This window comes from Echinops telfairi, unplaced genomic scaffold (genome assembly GCF_000313985.2).
Source record: "Echinops telfairi isolate 266 unplaced genomic scaffold, ASM31398v2 ScPeMD7_7424;HRSCAF=8462, whole genome shotgun sequence".
Lineage (NCBI taxonomy): Eukaryota > Metazoa > Chordata > Mammalia > Afrosoricida > Tenrecidae > Echinops > Echinops telfairi.
In genome coordinates, this window is record NW_022111324.1 from 62,915,172 (window position 1) to 62,932,101 (window position 16,930).

At 46.5% G+C, this 16,930-nt stretch overlaps 1 protein-coding gene across 1 annotated transcript in view; it reads right to left on the reverse strand.

Moving 5' to 3' along the window:
* Positions 1–2,851: 2,851 nt before the first annotated feature.
* The window catches only part of USH2A (usherin), a 949,135-nt gene continuing 935,056 nt past the window's right edge, over positions 2,852–16,930 (reverse strand). The window contains exons 68-72 of the mRNA XM_004700145.2: positions 15,731–15,907; positions 13,711–13,794; positions 9,095–9,339; positions 6,158–6,379; positions 2,852–3,164 (exon numbers count right to left, since the gene is read on the reverse strand). Of these exons, the coding sequence (XP_004700202.1) occupies positions 3,075–3,164; positions 6,158–6,379; positions 9,095–9,339; positions 13,711–13,794; positions 15,731–15,907 (818 nt within the window). The 3' untranslated portion in view covers positions 2,852–3,074. The remainder of the gene's footprint in view (positions 3,165–6,157; positions 6,380–9,094; positions 9,340–13,710; positions 13,795–15,730; positions 15,908–16,930) is intronic.

The window sequence follows — 16,930 nt, forward strand, 5'->3', positions numbered from 1 at the left end:
AAATAACAAAACTTGGTAGTTCTTAAGTTAAGCTGAGAAAAGGAGCTGTCCTAGTGACAATAGAACGTTTAGAAGAGATGTAAAAGGGTCCAGGGTCCCTATGGGTCATTCTTGACTCTGGCAGAGAGTTTGGTTGGGGGTTGGCATTGATAGCTTGGCAAGCGTGGGGGGTGGGGGGGATACGATAATGTAATTCTTATCAGTTTGGTCTACAGCACTGATGATTTACACTACCTGGAAACTAAGAAAATTTTAACTTTATTGTGAATTGGCTGATGGGTTTAGAATAGGACACTGGCTTTACATCCAATAATGCGTAAGCATTTTGTTTCAGCTAAGCCATTGCCATCCTCCAAGCTCCATCACTTATATCCCACTTCTTCCCCATGCGTCCTGTCTTCATTCCTCTTTAACCCTCTGAACACCAGAAGAACCAGATGATACCTGGCTACCACTACCAACTCTGAGAACCACCTTCACAAGAGACAGTTCTGGATAGAGTGGGAGAAAAATGTGGAACAGCACATCATAGAAGACCAGGCCCACTAGCCAGAGACTTGTGGAATCCCCAAGCCCTTGGTCAACCTTCAGATCTGGAAGTGAACTCACGCCCATGTTAGAATAGTCAACCTTTTAAAATCAAAAGGGTAGCATGTTTACTCGAGGACCTAAAAGCTTAAAGCACTGATGTATCAGCCCCACCTCAGACCAAGTGAATGAATTTCTAGTGGCTAGTTTACACAGTCTATGTGATGGCAGCCTGGTACCTAATGACTGTTCAAACAACCAGAATCTTTGGATTCCTCTCTCAACTGCAAGTAAGGCTAGGCAGGTCGAAGAGTAGGGAGAGGAGAAGGGCCAATGTTTTGGGTGGAAATCATCCCAGGGTTCTGTGTGCTCAGATGTATGAGGGCAAAATGTAAAAGATCAAACTAAGTTCATAACAATGTCTAACTCGGTGATAAAGTGGAGAATGACAAGATTAAATCCCCATTGTTCCCTATTTTTTCTTTTGTATTCTAAAGTCTGGTAATGGGCCGTCAATGCACAGTGAGATACAGGTTATGTAGAGCATGTCAAGGAAAGTGAGCTAAATTCACGTGCTGCTAACACGTGTTTGCAGAAGAGCAGGTCACGGACGACATGCAGGTTCGTGACTGGACATCAACGCTTCTTCCCTGCACATCTTACGCGCCTCACTTGAGGCAGAAATTCAGCCTTAACACTTGAGTGCCCCATGCTCAGCAAATAGGAATAAAATCCAGTAACCCTAAATTGGCCAATCTCATTTTTCCATTTCAGAAGTATAAAACTTGGTGGCAAGGGAGAGAACCCATTTTTTTTAAAGGTGTACCATCCACAGCCAAATGAACCCAATGTGTTCAGATTTGGTTTTTAGAGTAGTTCTAACAAACTGGGGAGGATTTAGGCTTAATACTGATTTGTGCTTTTGGCACCCATGATTGGCAACCTTTGTCCAGGGAGTTGGTCCGCCCCTGAGAAGCCCATTTCCCCCCGATTTGGAAGCTGTATCAGAGCCCCAGAACTGAGTCTTTGCCTGATGGACTGTGGGGTGATTTTCCAGGAGAATAACTGAATTCATAAGTTATTGTCCACTTAGCTTTCAGAAAATCCACCTGGCTCTGAATGCAAATTCATGAAATCCTGTCTGTCCATGACACAGATCGATTCAAAATAGCTGTCTGAGTGAAAGAAAAGGGGGATTTCTTGTATTGTATTCAATGAAGAACCAACTTAAATGGCCTTAAGAGGAATATTTTTGTGTTACAGAACTGCCACGAACGACTTGCTAGTCCAAATAGGGCAGATGAGGAATTCTGGAACCAGGGAGAATTAGTACTGCTGTTAGTGTTTCTAGGGCTGGAATAGCAATGAGTATGTCTCTGAAATAAAGGGATGCAGTCCAAGGGTCTAGCTACATAGACGAGAAGCCTTTGAATAATTCTTGTGGGCAAAGGAACTTAAATCATACTGGTATTTCTTTCCTATGAACATCTTGAAGCCCATTCATAGAACAAGCCAGTTGGCAATACCAACTTATGGCAACCTGTTGGGTTTCCAAGGCTGAATTCTGTATGGAAACTCTCATATCTTCCTTCGACTGATCGCTCATGGGCTTAAATGGCCCACTGTTTGGTCCACAGCTAAGCAGTTAACCACTGCACCACCAAAGTATATATATTGCAAAATGTTTGTGGGACAATGGAATTCCATGATCTTAATTCCATTTCCCACAAACTTACTATCTGGAATAACAAAACATTCTCACCTTTAAATTACTCCCCTCTATTTTATACAACCAGGTGTGTGTGTGTGCATGTGTGTGTGTGTATGTATGTATACATACCTATAGGTGTAATCTTAGCTTACATGTAAATGTGTTAATTTAAACCATTTTGATATGCACAAACTAGCTCTTTAGTCTTCAGATTTTTCAGAAGATTGACGATTATAAGTATAGAGGCATTTCTTATTAGAAGTTATGGGAAGTTCCATGTCAAGGATTGGTGAAGAATTAACCCCAAACATTGTAATGAAGGAGAACCCTCAGCTAAGTGTATCCTGGTACAGTGTTTGCTTTTCTCTGATTCGGTTTCATCTGAAATTGGGGTTTTCTCTTTGCAGCCGTAGTCCTTACAAGAGCTGTGTGTGGCAGCAGGTGTCAACATAGAGGGCAGGGTGTCGATGGAGGCGTGAAAAGCAGCGGCAGAGACCTGCTCTCAGAAGAACTCCCCAGCGCGTGCGTCCCCAGCACACTTCTTTGCTGACTAGACAGGACTGCCACTGACCACACATTCAACCAACAGAAGCACTGCTACGCGGAGCCAGATGACATTGACATGCTGCTTTATCTTCCACAAAGTAAGCAAACGCAAACAAAAGGCTTCATAGACATATTACCCCCTCACTTCATAAAACCAGAAAAACAACATTTCTTAGACCCCCTTTCGGGAGGAACATGTTTAAAATGCAAGCTTCTCCACACCGATGTGGCAGCCAGTGACAAGAGAAAGGGAAGTGCGGAACCTGCATTCCATCTTCCCGTGGCGCCATTAGAGGTGGGTGTCCGTGAACGTGGTGTGTTCTTTGGTCACTGAACTGAACCCCTTGATGGCATTCATCAAATCTTCTTCATCCACATACTGCAAAATACACCAGTCAGCACCAGTTAGGGTGTTGGGCATCAATAACGAAATCTTTCAATTTAAGGCAAAAAAGTTACCTGTCACCTCGTATTAAGGGTTACTTCTATATGCTCAACACTATCAGGTATGGTTTAAGACACTTAACACTTGCCTTACATTAGCCTTTTTGAAAAGATCAGGTTAAAAGAACACATGAATTGTATGTGATTTAAATATCTTAAGTATTAGATATTAACCTTTCTAAACCTAAAGCTTTCCCGACTTTAAAATGCGGAGATTTTATACACCCCACCCACACACGATGGTCTGCCAATAATTATTCCTACAAAATCATAGAAATATTTATTGAACAAAAATAACAAACTGTGAGGCTGTTGATTCATGACATAGCCTTCAGTTTAAGTCTATACCCTGCTGAAGGCAATGGTCTGCTCTCCAATCCTTCCCCCAAAGGATTTTGCTCTTTTTGATTTATGAAGTGTCAAAATGGCAGTTTCAATATTCGCAAAGGACTCAAATCATGTTCTTTTAAAAAGTTCTTTGAGTTTTGGGAATAAAAAGACATTTGATAGGACAAGGTCAAGGGTAGTGGATGGAGTGAATTTCCCAACACAATTCTCATAATAGCCCTTGCTACCCTGGAAGAATGAGCAGGTATATTATTGTGATGGGAAAAAGTTCCTAGCTCAAAATTTTGGCCTGTTTCTCACCAATGTGTTTCAAATATTTCCTCCTAAGTGAGAAGGGGAGAGGGGAAGGGGAGGGAGAAGCAGGGAGAGAGAGAGAGAGAGAGAGAGAGAGAGAGAGAGAGAGAGAGAGAGAGAAATTAATATAGCCAGGCCCTTCAGAAGCCATTATTCTATTGGGAAGGCACTCTAACAAGAATAAGACAAATGTGTTTATGAGAGAACTCATCTGTAGCTATCCCCTGATTCACAGAGGTATGTATGTATATGGGGTGTGTTGGGTCTCTTGCTTTCTGATGGTCGGACTAGGGTACAGCTGCCTTAGCCAGTTCCCTGCTTCAGCTGGCAAGGCTCACTTCCTGCAAGACACTTCTCCCTGAGGAGAAGCCACATGGACCTACCCCAATGCAGCCCTGGGTGCTGGATCAGCCGTGTGGAGACCCCTGCCAGCGCTGAGATGTTTACACATACATTGATTCAGCTTTCCTCCTGCAGTCCACGTCATTGTATGTGTTTTGTGAGATTGAGGAGGACTTTGTAGATTGGTGTAGGACATATGGACTAATGTTGGACTTAGGGGCTTGGACAGTACTGGGTTGGGATGCTTTCTTAATGTATCCTTACCCTTTATATAAAGCTCTCTCTTATACAAATGAGTTTCTGTGGATGTGTTTCCCTAGTTTACCCAGACTAACATGCTCAGGTGCCAGAGCAGGCTATGATTTTTTGCTAAGCGCTAAGATATGAATCCACATCAGTCACTCACTGCCATCATACTGATGCCAACTCATAGCAGCCCTATAGGACAGGGTAGAACTGACCGTGTGAGTGTCCTGACTAACTCTTTACAGGAGTAAAAAGGGTCAACTTGATCCCAAGGAGTTGCTGGTAGTTTCAGAGTGCTGACCTGGTGGATCCTAGCCTAGCAGTTAATCACTGTACCACTAGAGCTTAGCCTCACATATGAATACCATCATTCCTTGAACAAACAAACAGCATTGTGTATTAGATTTTTTAATGGTGACATGGGACTGGGAGTCAAGACAGTTGCTTTATTACTTGCTTTTAGTCAGTTAGGCTTCACGGAAGTCAAGCTTTCAGTGAATAAAAGTAAGAACTCGGATGGTGTAAGATATATAATAATAATAATAATTTATAAATTATCAAGGGTTCAGGGGGAAGGGAGAGTGAGGGGGAAAAAACGAGGAGCTGATACCAAAGGCTCAAGTAGGAAGCAGGTGCTTTGAGAATGATGATGGCAACGTATGTACGAATGTGCTGGACACAAATGATGTATGTACAGATTGTGAAAAGAGTTGTATGAGTCCCTAATAAAATGATTTTTTTTAAAAAAGTAAGAACTTGGGAGAAGGATAAGCAAGAGAGACAAAGGCAACAGCTGGATGATTGAGCTAAGTTCTCTATCTTTGGTTGTTGTTGAGCCTATACACTGCAAAACATTCTACAATGCAAGTGTTTCTGCATGCATCTGCTGTGACATCGATCACATTCTTCCAGCTGGGAACCCATTCTCATCCTTCTGTGTCAGGGTTGTTCCCCCCTCAGGGACAACCACCCTGCCACCTAAAGTTTCTGTCTAATCTTTGGAGTTGTTGAGCTAAGTTCTTAATTGACGTGCTTGTTTATTAATCCAACTATTCTGATGGAATGGTAGGTCAGCTGACATCTAGTTAGTTGGCACAGTGATTGAGTTTGATGGTTGGCAAAGACTACAAGAGTCTACTCATCTCAGCCAGGTGGGGGCTCTTAACAAATACTAGATAATGATGGGTTATTTTCCAAGAGTCAATTATATGTACCCGTTGGACTGGATTTATGGAAGGTGGAGTTGATAAATGGGAACACTCTTATTTATCATGAGTTTCTAAGAGTTCTTTGCCTGGAGAGAGAGAGAGAGAGAGAGAGAGAGAGAGAGAGAGAGAGAGAATGAATGAACGGGAATATCTCTAACAACCATCCAGGGGGAGAAAGGCGATGCATAATTTTTTACAATAAAAGAAGTGCTCATCTTGTGTGCCTACTTTTAGGATGGTTCCCATGGTTCCACTTGCCCCTTGCCCCAGTCGAATGTACTCTGGCCTGTGTGCTACTTTGTCTATTCATGTATTCCTCTCCTTGGGGAACATGTACCATACGCCTGGAGAACAAGACAAAAGTGTGGTAGCGCCTGCTAGTCAACAGGACGTCACGAACGCCTGGGCTAAGTGCTCAGAGAGTGGCACTGTGTGCTGCAGGGCGGCCTTCAGTGAGGCACAAGTGCTGGGGAGGAGGAAACCCACTCACCAGTCCACTGTCATGGCCCATGATGGTTTCCCACAGCGAGTCATCCACCGGGACTTTCTTGTCTCGGACGTCCAGGAGCTGGCTGACACTGCGGTGGAGAGATCCTTGAGAATAGGGTGGGCTGATGTGGCTTTGACTTGGGATTCGCAGGACAGACACACTTCGAGCGCTCCGAACACTCACAGGAGTCCCGGAGCGAGGGATTTTGGTGTCAGCTAATCCCTGGAAAGAAAGGTGCTGTTGGTAATTAACATGGAGTGAAAATGGGTTTGAAATAGGACCGAAAGCTATTTCACACATTGCCAGTGCAAGGAAGACTCTACCTGTAACTCTCTCACAGAACTTAGCGACTGTGAGCTCTCCTGGCCCACCATGTCACTCGGGGTCTTGGGGAAGGGCATGTCCTTAGTAAGAAGGGAGTTCACGTGCGGCTGCTCTCGCTACATTTCCCCGTGGGGTAAGGCCTGCTGGCATGGCGGTAGGGGTGAAGGTGTCACCAACGTCATCTCTTCATGCTTGTCAGCACAGCCGGGAGAGCACCCCTTTTCAGGGCAGTCAAGGTTAGCAATGCTTTCTCATGTTTTCCCAGTGAGTGAGCACAGTCCTTATTTTACGCTAACATCCTTATGAAGGAAAACAGACTCTGCCTTCGTTGAAGGAACTTGACTCCAAGCTCAATCACGTCAGATACTAACATCCCAAAGAGAAAGCCATTCACAAACAGGCCCACAGAAGTGCTCTAAGCATGTGAGGCCCTGGTTTAACTGGTGCAATCATAGAAACACTTCATTTATGTAGTCAGCAGGTCATGCAAAAGATCATGCATTCATGCAGGACACAGAGGTACCTCAAAGTGCATGGTGTAGCTCTTTAGGGTGACAGTGCTTGACACATCAGATATATCAGCCACAGAATCAAACTGAGGAGAAATTGGAGGCATTAGTCAGTATTGGGAAATGCTTAAAGGAGTGTCTTGTGTCCCTCCAACTACACCATGCTGCTGCATGCCAGTGAGTGGATTCTGAATCACAGCGACCTCTGTACCAGGGGAGGGCTGCTCTGTAGGGTCTGTAGGGGAGCATAGCATCTATTCTATTGTCCTGCCGAGTGCCTGCGGGTTACAATCACTGACTTTTGGGTTAGCAGCCAGGTAGGTGTTTAGATATGTGCCACCGAGACTCCCATAACAACCGTACACATACATAAATATGACCCAGATGATATGAGAGAAGGCCTCAAAAAGTTACGGGGAAAACTTCATTATCTTATAATTCCATTTTCCATGAACTTTTTGAAGCCCCCTCATGAGTGTATATATAAATAAATGTATGTATGTGTATATGTATGGATGTATATGTGTGTGTGTGTGTGCAGACCTCACAAATATACATAATTGAAACTTGCAAGAAAGGATGAGTGGAAGCGCACTGCTTAGAAACTAAAGTGGGATTACTTAGCAGCGGAGGTGAGCTTCGTTGGCATTATTTTAGTATTGCTGAGAATGGGAGGACCTTCAAGCCAGCAATTATGTAACCAGGAACCCTTTATATTTCGTGATCTTGACAAAGGCAAGACTCTCATTCCCTAGCACCTCTGCCCTGTTGTGTGTGTGTGTGTTTCTTTTCAGAGGGAGGCCTCCTATTCTTTTGCCAGTTTGGGTCAATTTCCGACTGTGGAGAGGGCTGGGCTCCTGGGACAGGAGGACAGCAACCCTGAAAGCAGAGATGCCCAGATTGGGGATGGGTGGTAGGGGATCAATGTAGGGAACTCAGCAGTTGCACCCAGCTTCTGCTTCCTGCTTGGATTCTCATCCCCTGATGCTGAGCAGGCGAAGGGCTTACGAGCATCAGCTTTTCATTTTGCTCTACCGACGCACTTTATACTTTTAGGTTGAGCAGGGGTCTTGCGTCATGCTAACAGGTACTAGGCTCAGCTGCTAACCCAAAGGTCAGAAGCTTGAGGCCAGTAGAGGTGCCTCATGATGGACTTCTGAACGAAAAGCAGATCGGCCACTGGGAACCAACAGAGCCCAGATCTACTGACACACAGGGGTTACCTTTTGTTGAGGGCCAACCCCACAGCAGCCTGTCCAGGTTTGGATATGCACAGTAATAAGGCTCCCAGGGGATGCTCATAATAAGAAGGGGCTTAAAAAAGCTTAATAGGAAATTTTCACTATGGTTTTTAAAATAATTCTTAAACGTATAATTTAGGTGAGGCGTTACATTTCAGATGGTCACTCTACTATTCCACAGTTTACCCCACCAATCAACCCTGCTGCCGATGGTATGCCCTTCACATCCTCCTTGTTCCTCTGTGATATTTTAATTCCCTTTTCCCAGTAACTGTGGAAGCCCCCTCATACAACTCACCTCCACCCTCCCTGACTCCTAACTTGAGAGCAGTCATTCTCATCCATTAGAATCCCGGGCCATTGCAAGAGCAACAAGGCTCAAAGCCCACCCGAGATCAAGGAAATCAGAATTCTTCATGTGAAGTCTGACGATGGTGATTTTGAAAGCTTTTCATGATCCTAGGAGCTCTGGTAGCCTAGTGGTTATGTGTTGGGCTGCAAGGTCAGGAGTTCAAAAACACTAGGCCCTCCAAGTAGGAAAAGATGGGGCTTTCTACTCATGTGATAGGTTACGGTCTCAGAAACTCACAGCACAAATTCCATCCGGTTTTATAAGGTCACTTTGAGTAAGGAATTGACTAGATGACACCAAGTTTGGTTTTTGGTTTTCCCAGTAGCCATCACTGAGAACCCTGCTTTGAGCCTCTCTTGGTCCACACATGTGATCAAGCATCATTGTCTTCTGCTCCCTCATGACCATGGCTGTGGGACATCCCCCTGCACCTGCACCACCCCCTACCCCCACCAATCACCTATGAAAACCCCCATTGCAGGGCCACAGGGCCACCCCCGTGAAGACATACCACTTGGGACTCGCCGGGTGGATAGACATTCAGTGGAGACATCCTCTTCTGAAGAGGAACTAAAGGCGGTCTCTCTCTGATATACGGCTCCTTGTGGATCTTCCTTTGCAGAATCAGGGACAGAAAAATGGCCAACAAGATCAAGGCCAGCATTGCCATCAGCACGATGAACCACAGCTCGCTGTAGAACTCCGAGCCTTTGCTTCCTGACCCCCGCTTTTCGCTAGCAGTTGTCAGCACCAGGCCTGAAAACCCCAGGGAATGAAAAGGGAGACATTATTTCAGAAGGCAAGTGCATGATCTAGTGCCCTGTTTACTTTAGAGTAAACGAGAGAGAAGTTTACAGCAGCGAATCGCATGGTGTTTGTACTTATGTTCCAGTGGGGGCAATAGGTCAGGGTGTCCACGGGCTATAAAGAGAAGCTTACAGCCCTCACGAGGCCTCCTGGCTGGGCCACTCAGGTTGGAAATCACCGCAGCCTTTGGGAGTCCCTGGGAACAAACGACAGGGAGGAGGGTGGAATTGTTTAAAGGGGCTACCAGAGTCTCTCTGAGAATGGCCTGCTTCCTGGCTGGCTGTGGGCGGGCAGCAAATGCCTGTCTGGAGCCCTGCTTTTAAGAGGGCAATGCTTTGGGGAGTCAGGCTCCCTCACATCCTGCCAGGGTCAGGTTACCCACAAAGCATGGAAATTAGGGCTGACACGTGCTGACTTAGTTATCTGTAATGAACAATTTCACTTTTTAATTTTTAACCAGATCACAGATTCTGCTTGTAGGTCTGGCAGGCATCTGTCTCTCTCCCAACTGGACAGCACCTTCGTACAGAATCAAAGCCTTTTGACACAGTCACAATCCCGGACAGGGATGGAGGGCCCCATCAGGAAGGTAAGCGCGGGCTGATTGGTGCTTACTGAGGAATTGGTAGTGAACAACAAGTAAATCTGTGCTTCCCTTGCTTATTGGGCACTCTACCCCTGCTCCCTGCCACAGCCCTGTCTCTAAGAATTTGTGTGCCAACCGAAGTCAGACGCATCAGGCCTATTTTCCACTGTGATGTGGGCAGCCTGAGCTTGCTTGATATCTCTAGTCCCCTGCTGAAGAGCAAGGGCTCAACAAACTGTCACTCACAGGTCCTGGGAGAACTTCCTAGAAGAGGAATCCTTCTGCATGGGAGTCACTCGCCCGGGATCCCACTCATGTGCGGAGAGCACAGGCAGTGTGAGTCTGCCTGAGACGCATCACTGGGCTCAACGGAGTGAGCGTTTCTCCCGGGCAGCCTTGTGCTGAAGGGGCCGTGGTGGTGCCGTGGGAAAGGGCAACTCGAGGGCTGACACAAAGGTAGGTGGTTCAAGGCACCAGATGCTCTTTGGGAGAAAGATCCGGTGGTAATCTTCTCCCATCTATTCACTAGTGGTAGCTACTTAGCAGGACCAGGCAACGCCATCGGCCAATACCGAGCATGACCGGGCCAAAGGCTGAGCGGTGGCAGAGTTACCAAGTCGTGGGGCTGTGGGGGAAGGGCGGCAGAGGTCACGGAGGCACCGCAGAGGAGGCAGGGGGTCAGTCAGTTAGGCAGGTTCCCTGAGCAGGAGAACGTCTTAGAGATCACCTCCAGCCCGGCCGCTGTTGGCCAACTCCGGAAAACCGTGGGTTCCTCATGACCGACCGTTGGGGAGGCCAGTATGCAGCCGTGAGCCAGAGCCGAGGGGCAAAGAGAGCACTAGAGAAGCCTCCTCACTCATGGATAAACTCCCCCTTTCTGAGCCCCTCAAGGACAGTGTGGGGTTGTCTGCTCTGCCTGGAAGGGGGGGGGGGGAGCAGGGGGAGTCCAAGGCTGGAAGCAGACTGGCCACATTTCTCCTGAGGAGCAGTCATTTGCTTTAACCCCTGCACAACCAAGGACCATTCTACTCTGTCACCTTATGAGTAGGAATCCACATGACAGCAAATAGCATCCCCAACCCGCTCTGTTCCCCATCTCCAAAATGAGGGCCTGGAGTCGAAGCTCTGATCGAACTTCCCCTAATTCAGATCCAGCATTCGTTGGCTGCAGGAGGAAGGTGAGGCTGGTGAAGAGTGACCATCTCAGAAACCCAGCAGGGCAGTTGGACCCTGTCCTCCAGGGTCACCGGGGTCAGAATCGACAGTGAGTGAGCTCGGGTTCTTCATTGGCTGAGTGGAATCCCACAAACCCTGGTTATATGTCACGGGCGTTGTGGGTGCACTGTGCGTGGCACAGGGCTGTAACACCCGGAAGGGAGCCAGTGTGCCCGGTGGAGCACTCGGGGGACTGGAGGAAGCTTTCTCTCACCCCCACCCCTGCCAGCCAGTGGAGCCTGACTGCCAGCCACCCCAGAGAAGAGTCCACAGCCCAAGGAGACCACGTCTGCGCCACTCTCCTGCTTGGAGGCTGCCTTCAGGCAAGAGAGCAGGACCATGTTAAAAGATGTATGGTGAAAAGGAAAGCTCTGACTGTGGCGATACATCTTGGAATTCGTCTCAGCGCCTCACAATTCCCAGTGTTCCCTCCGCTCTAGCCTGGGTAAAGCCTCCCGACATGGTGGGGCCTCGGCACTGGAGACTGCAATTTGATTTCGTGAACTGACTGGAGATTTCTTCCCTTTGACGGAGACCTTGAAATCAGGATGGTACCGCTTCTTTCTCTCTCTCTCATCTTTTCAAAGCGCCCTTTCTCTTCAAGGGGCTCCTTTGGTGCACCCAGTGGGAGGCTCATGCTCGGGGTTAGAACTTCTGTGGCTGGGCTTCAGTGCCAAAGAAAAACCCAACCCCAGACTCAGTGGCATGGCAAATCCCTTCCTCTTAAGTGCCTACCTCAAGGGCACACATACGTTCCCGGAACTGATACCAAGGTGACCAGGCTAATCAGACTGAAGAAGTGGGGCAATCTCGGTTCCATGGTGCTGTTTTCAGTGTGGTGTATGCCACAGGCATCAGAGTCACTAGGCTGAAAGTGCACGTCCCTGGCCTCTCTTGCTGCGGACCAGGGATATCGTGTATTAAAGGAGACACTGCAGTGGTTCCTCTGCTCAGTGAAACTCAGCTCTTAGCAAAGACAGGCCTGAAGCTTCGTCAGGACCAAAGAGGAAGCCCACGGTAGTAGTAAAGGTCAATTTCCTGAGATCTTGAGGGTTGAAAACTTAAATGTATAATCTGGGTTTACTTAAAAGTATTGTGTCTTGGCGCCAACCACAGCGGCAGAGGCACGGTCAGATCCTCCTGGACTCTTACTGTGTCCTCCTCCTCGCTATACCGACCACCCCAGGATGATAAGAGATTGGTGACCTGTATCGAAGGGGCATTATGACTGAGCGCAACCACATGCCTTGGGACCGGGGCGTGCCTGCTTTCCCTGGCTGTTCCATAAATCCGAAGATGGAGCTGTGCTTCAAAATAAGGTCCGTGACTGGTAAAGCGTCATTCATCTGCGATGAAGCACCAAGATCTAGAGTGGGCATTGAGGCACCACATGAACTCCAAGCATGCCATTTGATATGCAAGCAGAATTTAAAAAAAATTGGTTCCTGACATAGGTGAGAGTCAAAGACTATTACGGGGGCAGGGAGCATGACAACTCTATCTCATCAGCTAATTACTTGGAATTAACAGTCGATCATGACTTTTTATGGAGGACACAAGATAGAACTTTCCCCAATTCTCCATTTTAGACTCTGAATCTGGGAAGTCATCAATACCTTTAATATAAATCACAATGAGTGTGCTTCCCCTTCTTATCATTCATTCCTCTGACTTCCCTCCATGTGGCTTTTCTTTACACCAAGTAAAGTTCTGTGCATTTTTAAGGGGAGAGGTTTAGGCAATATCATTTGTCCTCTGCACGTCTACAATTCAGCCATTGGGCATTTTAGATAAATGTCACCGTTGTGAGGGAGCCCTGGTGACCCAGTTGTTAAAATCCTCAGCAGGGAACCCAACGGTCAGTTGTTTAACTCACCCACTGCTCTGTGGGAAGATGTTGCCCTCTGCTTCTATTACAAGGACTGGCCTTGGCAACCCTTCGGGGCAGCTCTACTCTATTCTATGGGTCACTTTGTATCAGCTTGACAGTAGTGGGTTCAGTTCAGTGCTTTGTCCCAAACTCCAAACTAACTGCCATCAAGGTGACTCCAACTCATAGCAACCCAGTAGGACAGGGTAGGACAGCCCCCGTGGGTTACAGTTACAAGACTAACTTCTCATGGGCATACAGAGCCTCATTTTTCTCCCACAGAGTGGCTAGTAGTTTCAAACCTATGACTTTGCAGTTAGCAGTCCCCCACACAACTACTAAGATACGTTCTGTGTTGTCGTTAGGTGCCATGGGATCAGTTCTGACTCAGAACGACCGTAGGCGCAACCTCATAGGGAACCTACGTGCCACCTCAAAGCAACACTGCCTATGGACAACAGAACAAAACACTACTCAGTCCTTCTCTATCTCTGTACACACGCACATGCACACAATTTAACATCTAGCACAAATCCTTTTACATGGTCTTTGCGGTTAGATTAGTACACATTGGTATAAGCAAACATATTCAGCATTCTGTAGGAACAGGAGTAGGTGTTACACTGAAGACTATGAGTTAAATGTTTACCAAGCCCAGTAGAGGGATCATATTGGATCACAGGTGTCTTCACACTTCCTTCATCTGTAGTGCAAATGACCTGGAAAAAGAAGGCTGGACAAAAGAAAGACCAGTTATTCAGCACTTACAAATAGCGGGCACTTATTCCTTTAAAAATTGCACTTCTACCATATAGCAAGAGGCCTAGAGTTTCTCAATGAACAGAATAGGTCAAAAGGAATCTTTGAGATCCCATGATCTAATATCTTCTCTTGATAGCTAGGGACCATGGAGGAAATCACCCTACCAGGTGACAAACAGGATTGAAGGCTGGGTTGGCAGCAGGGCCCAGATTTCCTACCCGACAGCCCAACCCTTCTATGACAACAAGCTGCCATAGAGTGACCATGAAAACGGAGAGCAGAATGGTTGTAAACATGACAGTATTAGATTTCAAGTAGTACACATAGAATGGAGTCCCTGGTGGTGCAGAGTTGATGCACTGGACTACTAACCAAAAGATTGTTGGTTCAAGTCTGTATAAAGGAACCTCAAGAGAAAGACGTGGAGATCTACTTAAAAAAAAAAAAAAAATCCGTCGTTGAAAACCTCGAGATCAGAAGAAACAGATGGTGACTACCACCACCAAGTGGTACCAAGTGTTCAGAAAGGGTCATTTTAGAATGCCCTGAGTAGTATGGGAGAAAATTGTAGAACAAAACTCAAAACTATAACAAAGATTGAACTTACTGGTCCCATGGAGACTGGTGGAACCCCAGGGCTATGACCCTTAGTCACCCTTCAGGTCTGGAAAGGAACTCACCCTAACTGGAAATGACTCAATGTTCAGCCAAACAATCGATAGGTCTAGCAGGGGAAACAACAATGCTAGTGAGTATGCACAATTTAGAATAACTCACCAGATAAGATCAAAAGGAAAAAGCTTACCTTTGAACAAAGTGGAAAGGGCTCGGAAAGGAGGAGGAACAGAAACAGGAAGCGGAGCAGGAGTAGGAGAGCTGAGGGGGATTGCAATCAACAAAACAGGTAGGCGTTGTTGAAGAGAAAGCAATATGCTCTGTGCACCGCCGACCAATTCGCAACAAAGAGCTGAGAGAGAGAAAACCATCTACTCTGACAAGGGACTTCCATGCGTCAGAGGCCAGCAGACTGACTGGTTCAATTAACCGAGCAAAGCCATGAGCCTTCAGCTTTAGCTAATGAAGAGCTGGGATTTCCAAGGGCAGAGGGACCACCTGGCTCAGGCCATTAACAATTGGAGGTGATCCTTGTCTCATGGGACTCTGGTTAAAGGCTGGGGGGTACATTAAGAAAATCCCTGAAGTCCCTGGGAATGTATTATTTTAGGATTTGAATAGACTATCTTGGAGTGATATTTTCCTTGTGACCACCTACCCTCCTTCTATCTTGGGCTGTGAGGACCCTCCTGTCACCCTGAGGCTGCACTCTCCTTTAGGCCTGCACTAGGCAGCAAACAGGAGTCGTGGCGGTGTTGTGGTTACAGGTTGGGCTGCTAACTGCAACACCAGCAGTTTGAAACCACCCGCCGCAGCTCTGTGGGAGAAACACGGGCTTTCCATTCCTGTAAAGAGTTCCAGTCTTGGAAACCCCCAGGGGCAGGTCCCCTCAGCCCTGTAGCCTCGCTGTGAGTTGCATGGATGGGGCAGCGGTGAGTTTGGTGTTTGGTTTGAGGGGGGAGAAAACTGCCATTGAGAAGATTCGGACTGGGAGCAACCATATAAGATAAAGGATAAATAAGGTTTCCAAGGCTGTCATTTTTAACAACATTTTACGACAGCCCTATCAGTTTCTTGTGCTGCAGCTGATGAATTTGAACTGCCGTCAGTTAGCAGCCAGGAGCATCACCACTGTGCTACTAGGGGGTCTTTGCTGTTCCCCAGAAGGGATGACTCCAAACAAAACATTTTCATGTTGAGCACCTTCTAGCCACCCTTCAGAGCTGTCCTCCCTCTCCTACAGCTGGGAACAGGGGACCTGAGCCAGGGAGGAAGGACAAACAGAAACTCACTTTTATCGGCTGTCCTGGGAATGTAGAGGGTGGTGTCGAAGCCACTGTACACAAGCTGCCCTCCGTCCATCAGCACGTACTCCTTCAGCGGGCTGTTCAGAAGGAAAGTAGCGCTCCAGTTGACAGACACCACAGACAAATTGCTGTCCACGGAAAACGGGGCTTGGTACTGAGGCACTGTTGGGGGAAAGGTGCATGTTCTGAAAAGGGTTACCTCTGTCGGTGTGTGTATTTTAACGAGTGCCCCTGATCTTCTGGGGCGCGCGCGCGCACACACACACACACACACACACACACACACACACACACTCCCCAAAGACAGTACTGGGACCATTGACTTTTTCCTCAGGGTTAAAAACTGGCGTTGGGGTTAAAAAGAACACCAACAGAACACGTGTGAAATGCTGTCTCAGCAACTTTGCACCTGCTTTGCAAAAAGAAAAAAATCAATAGCGAGTGGTGTTTTATGAACTAAAACCATTAATACACAATGGTTTGCTCACCAACATCACCCTGGAGCTCCTATTTTGTTGCATTTCCCCTCTTTTAACAGGTAAAATGTCCTTAACACTATTAACTACAGTGGATAGCTATTTTTCATATCAAATCAATATTTATTGCTACGAAGCCCCAAGGACTAGATGAAGTTAATATAATTTTTTTCTCTAACCCAAACTGCTTAGAAGGTGAATTATGTCCTTTTGGCACCCATTTATTTTTAAAGCTGTTTTTCCCATGGACCGTTAGTTTGTTTTCAAAGATAGTTAAAAAGCCTTGCAAACAGCAATTCCAGTATCATAATTCATTGACCTGACTAATCAATCAGTAGCATAGTACATTAGTAGATAATCAAGCTCAGGTCTCCTAAATATTATATCAGATAGAGAAGCAACTTTGTATGCATTTTGGAAGCATGGTTCTATTTAATTTTTTTTCAACTCCTCGTTAAAACAAAGGGAAAAAAATTCCTAACTCGGTTCATCTTTTAATAATTCTATGAATTATTTTCATAGAATAAATGAAAGGACACTGTATTAGTCTAGGTACTTTGGAGAAACAAATCCACAGCAACTCATGTATAAGAGAGAGTTTTATGCAAAGAAAATGTGCATCACAAAAACATCCCAACCCAATGCTGCCCAAGCCCACAAGTCCAACATTAACCCATACCCTACACCAGTCCACAAAGTCCTCCACCTC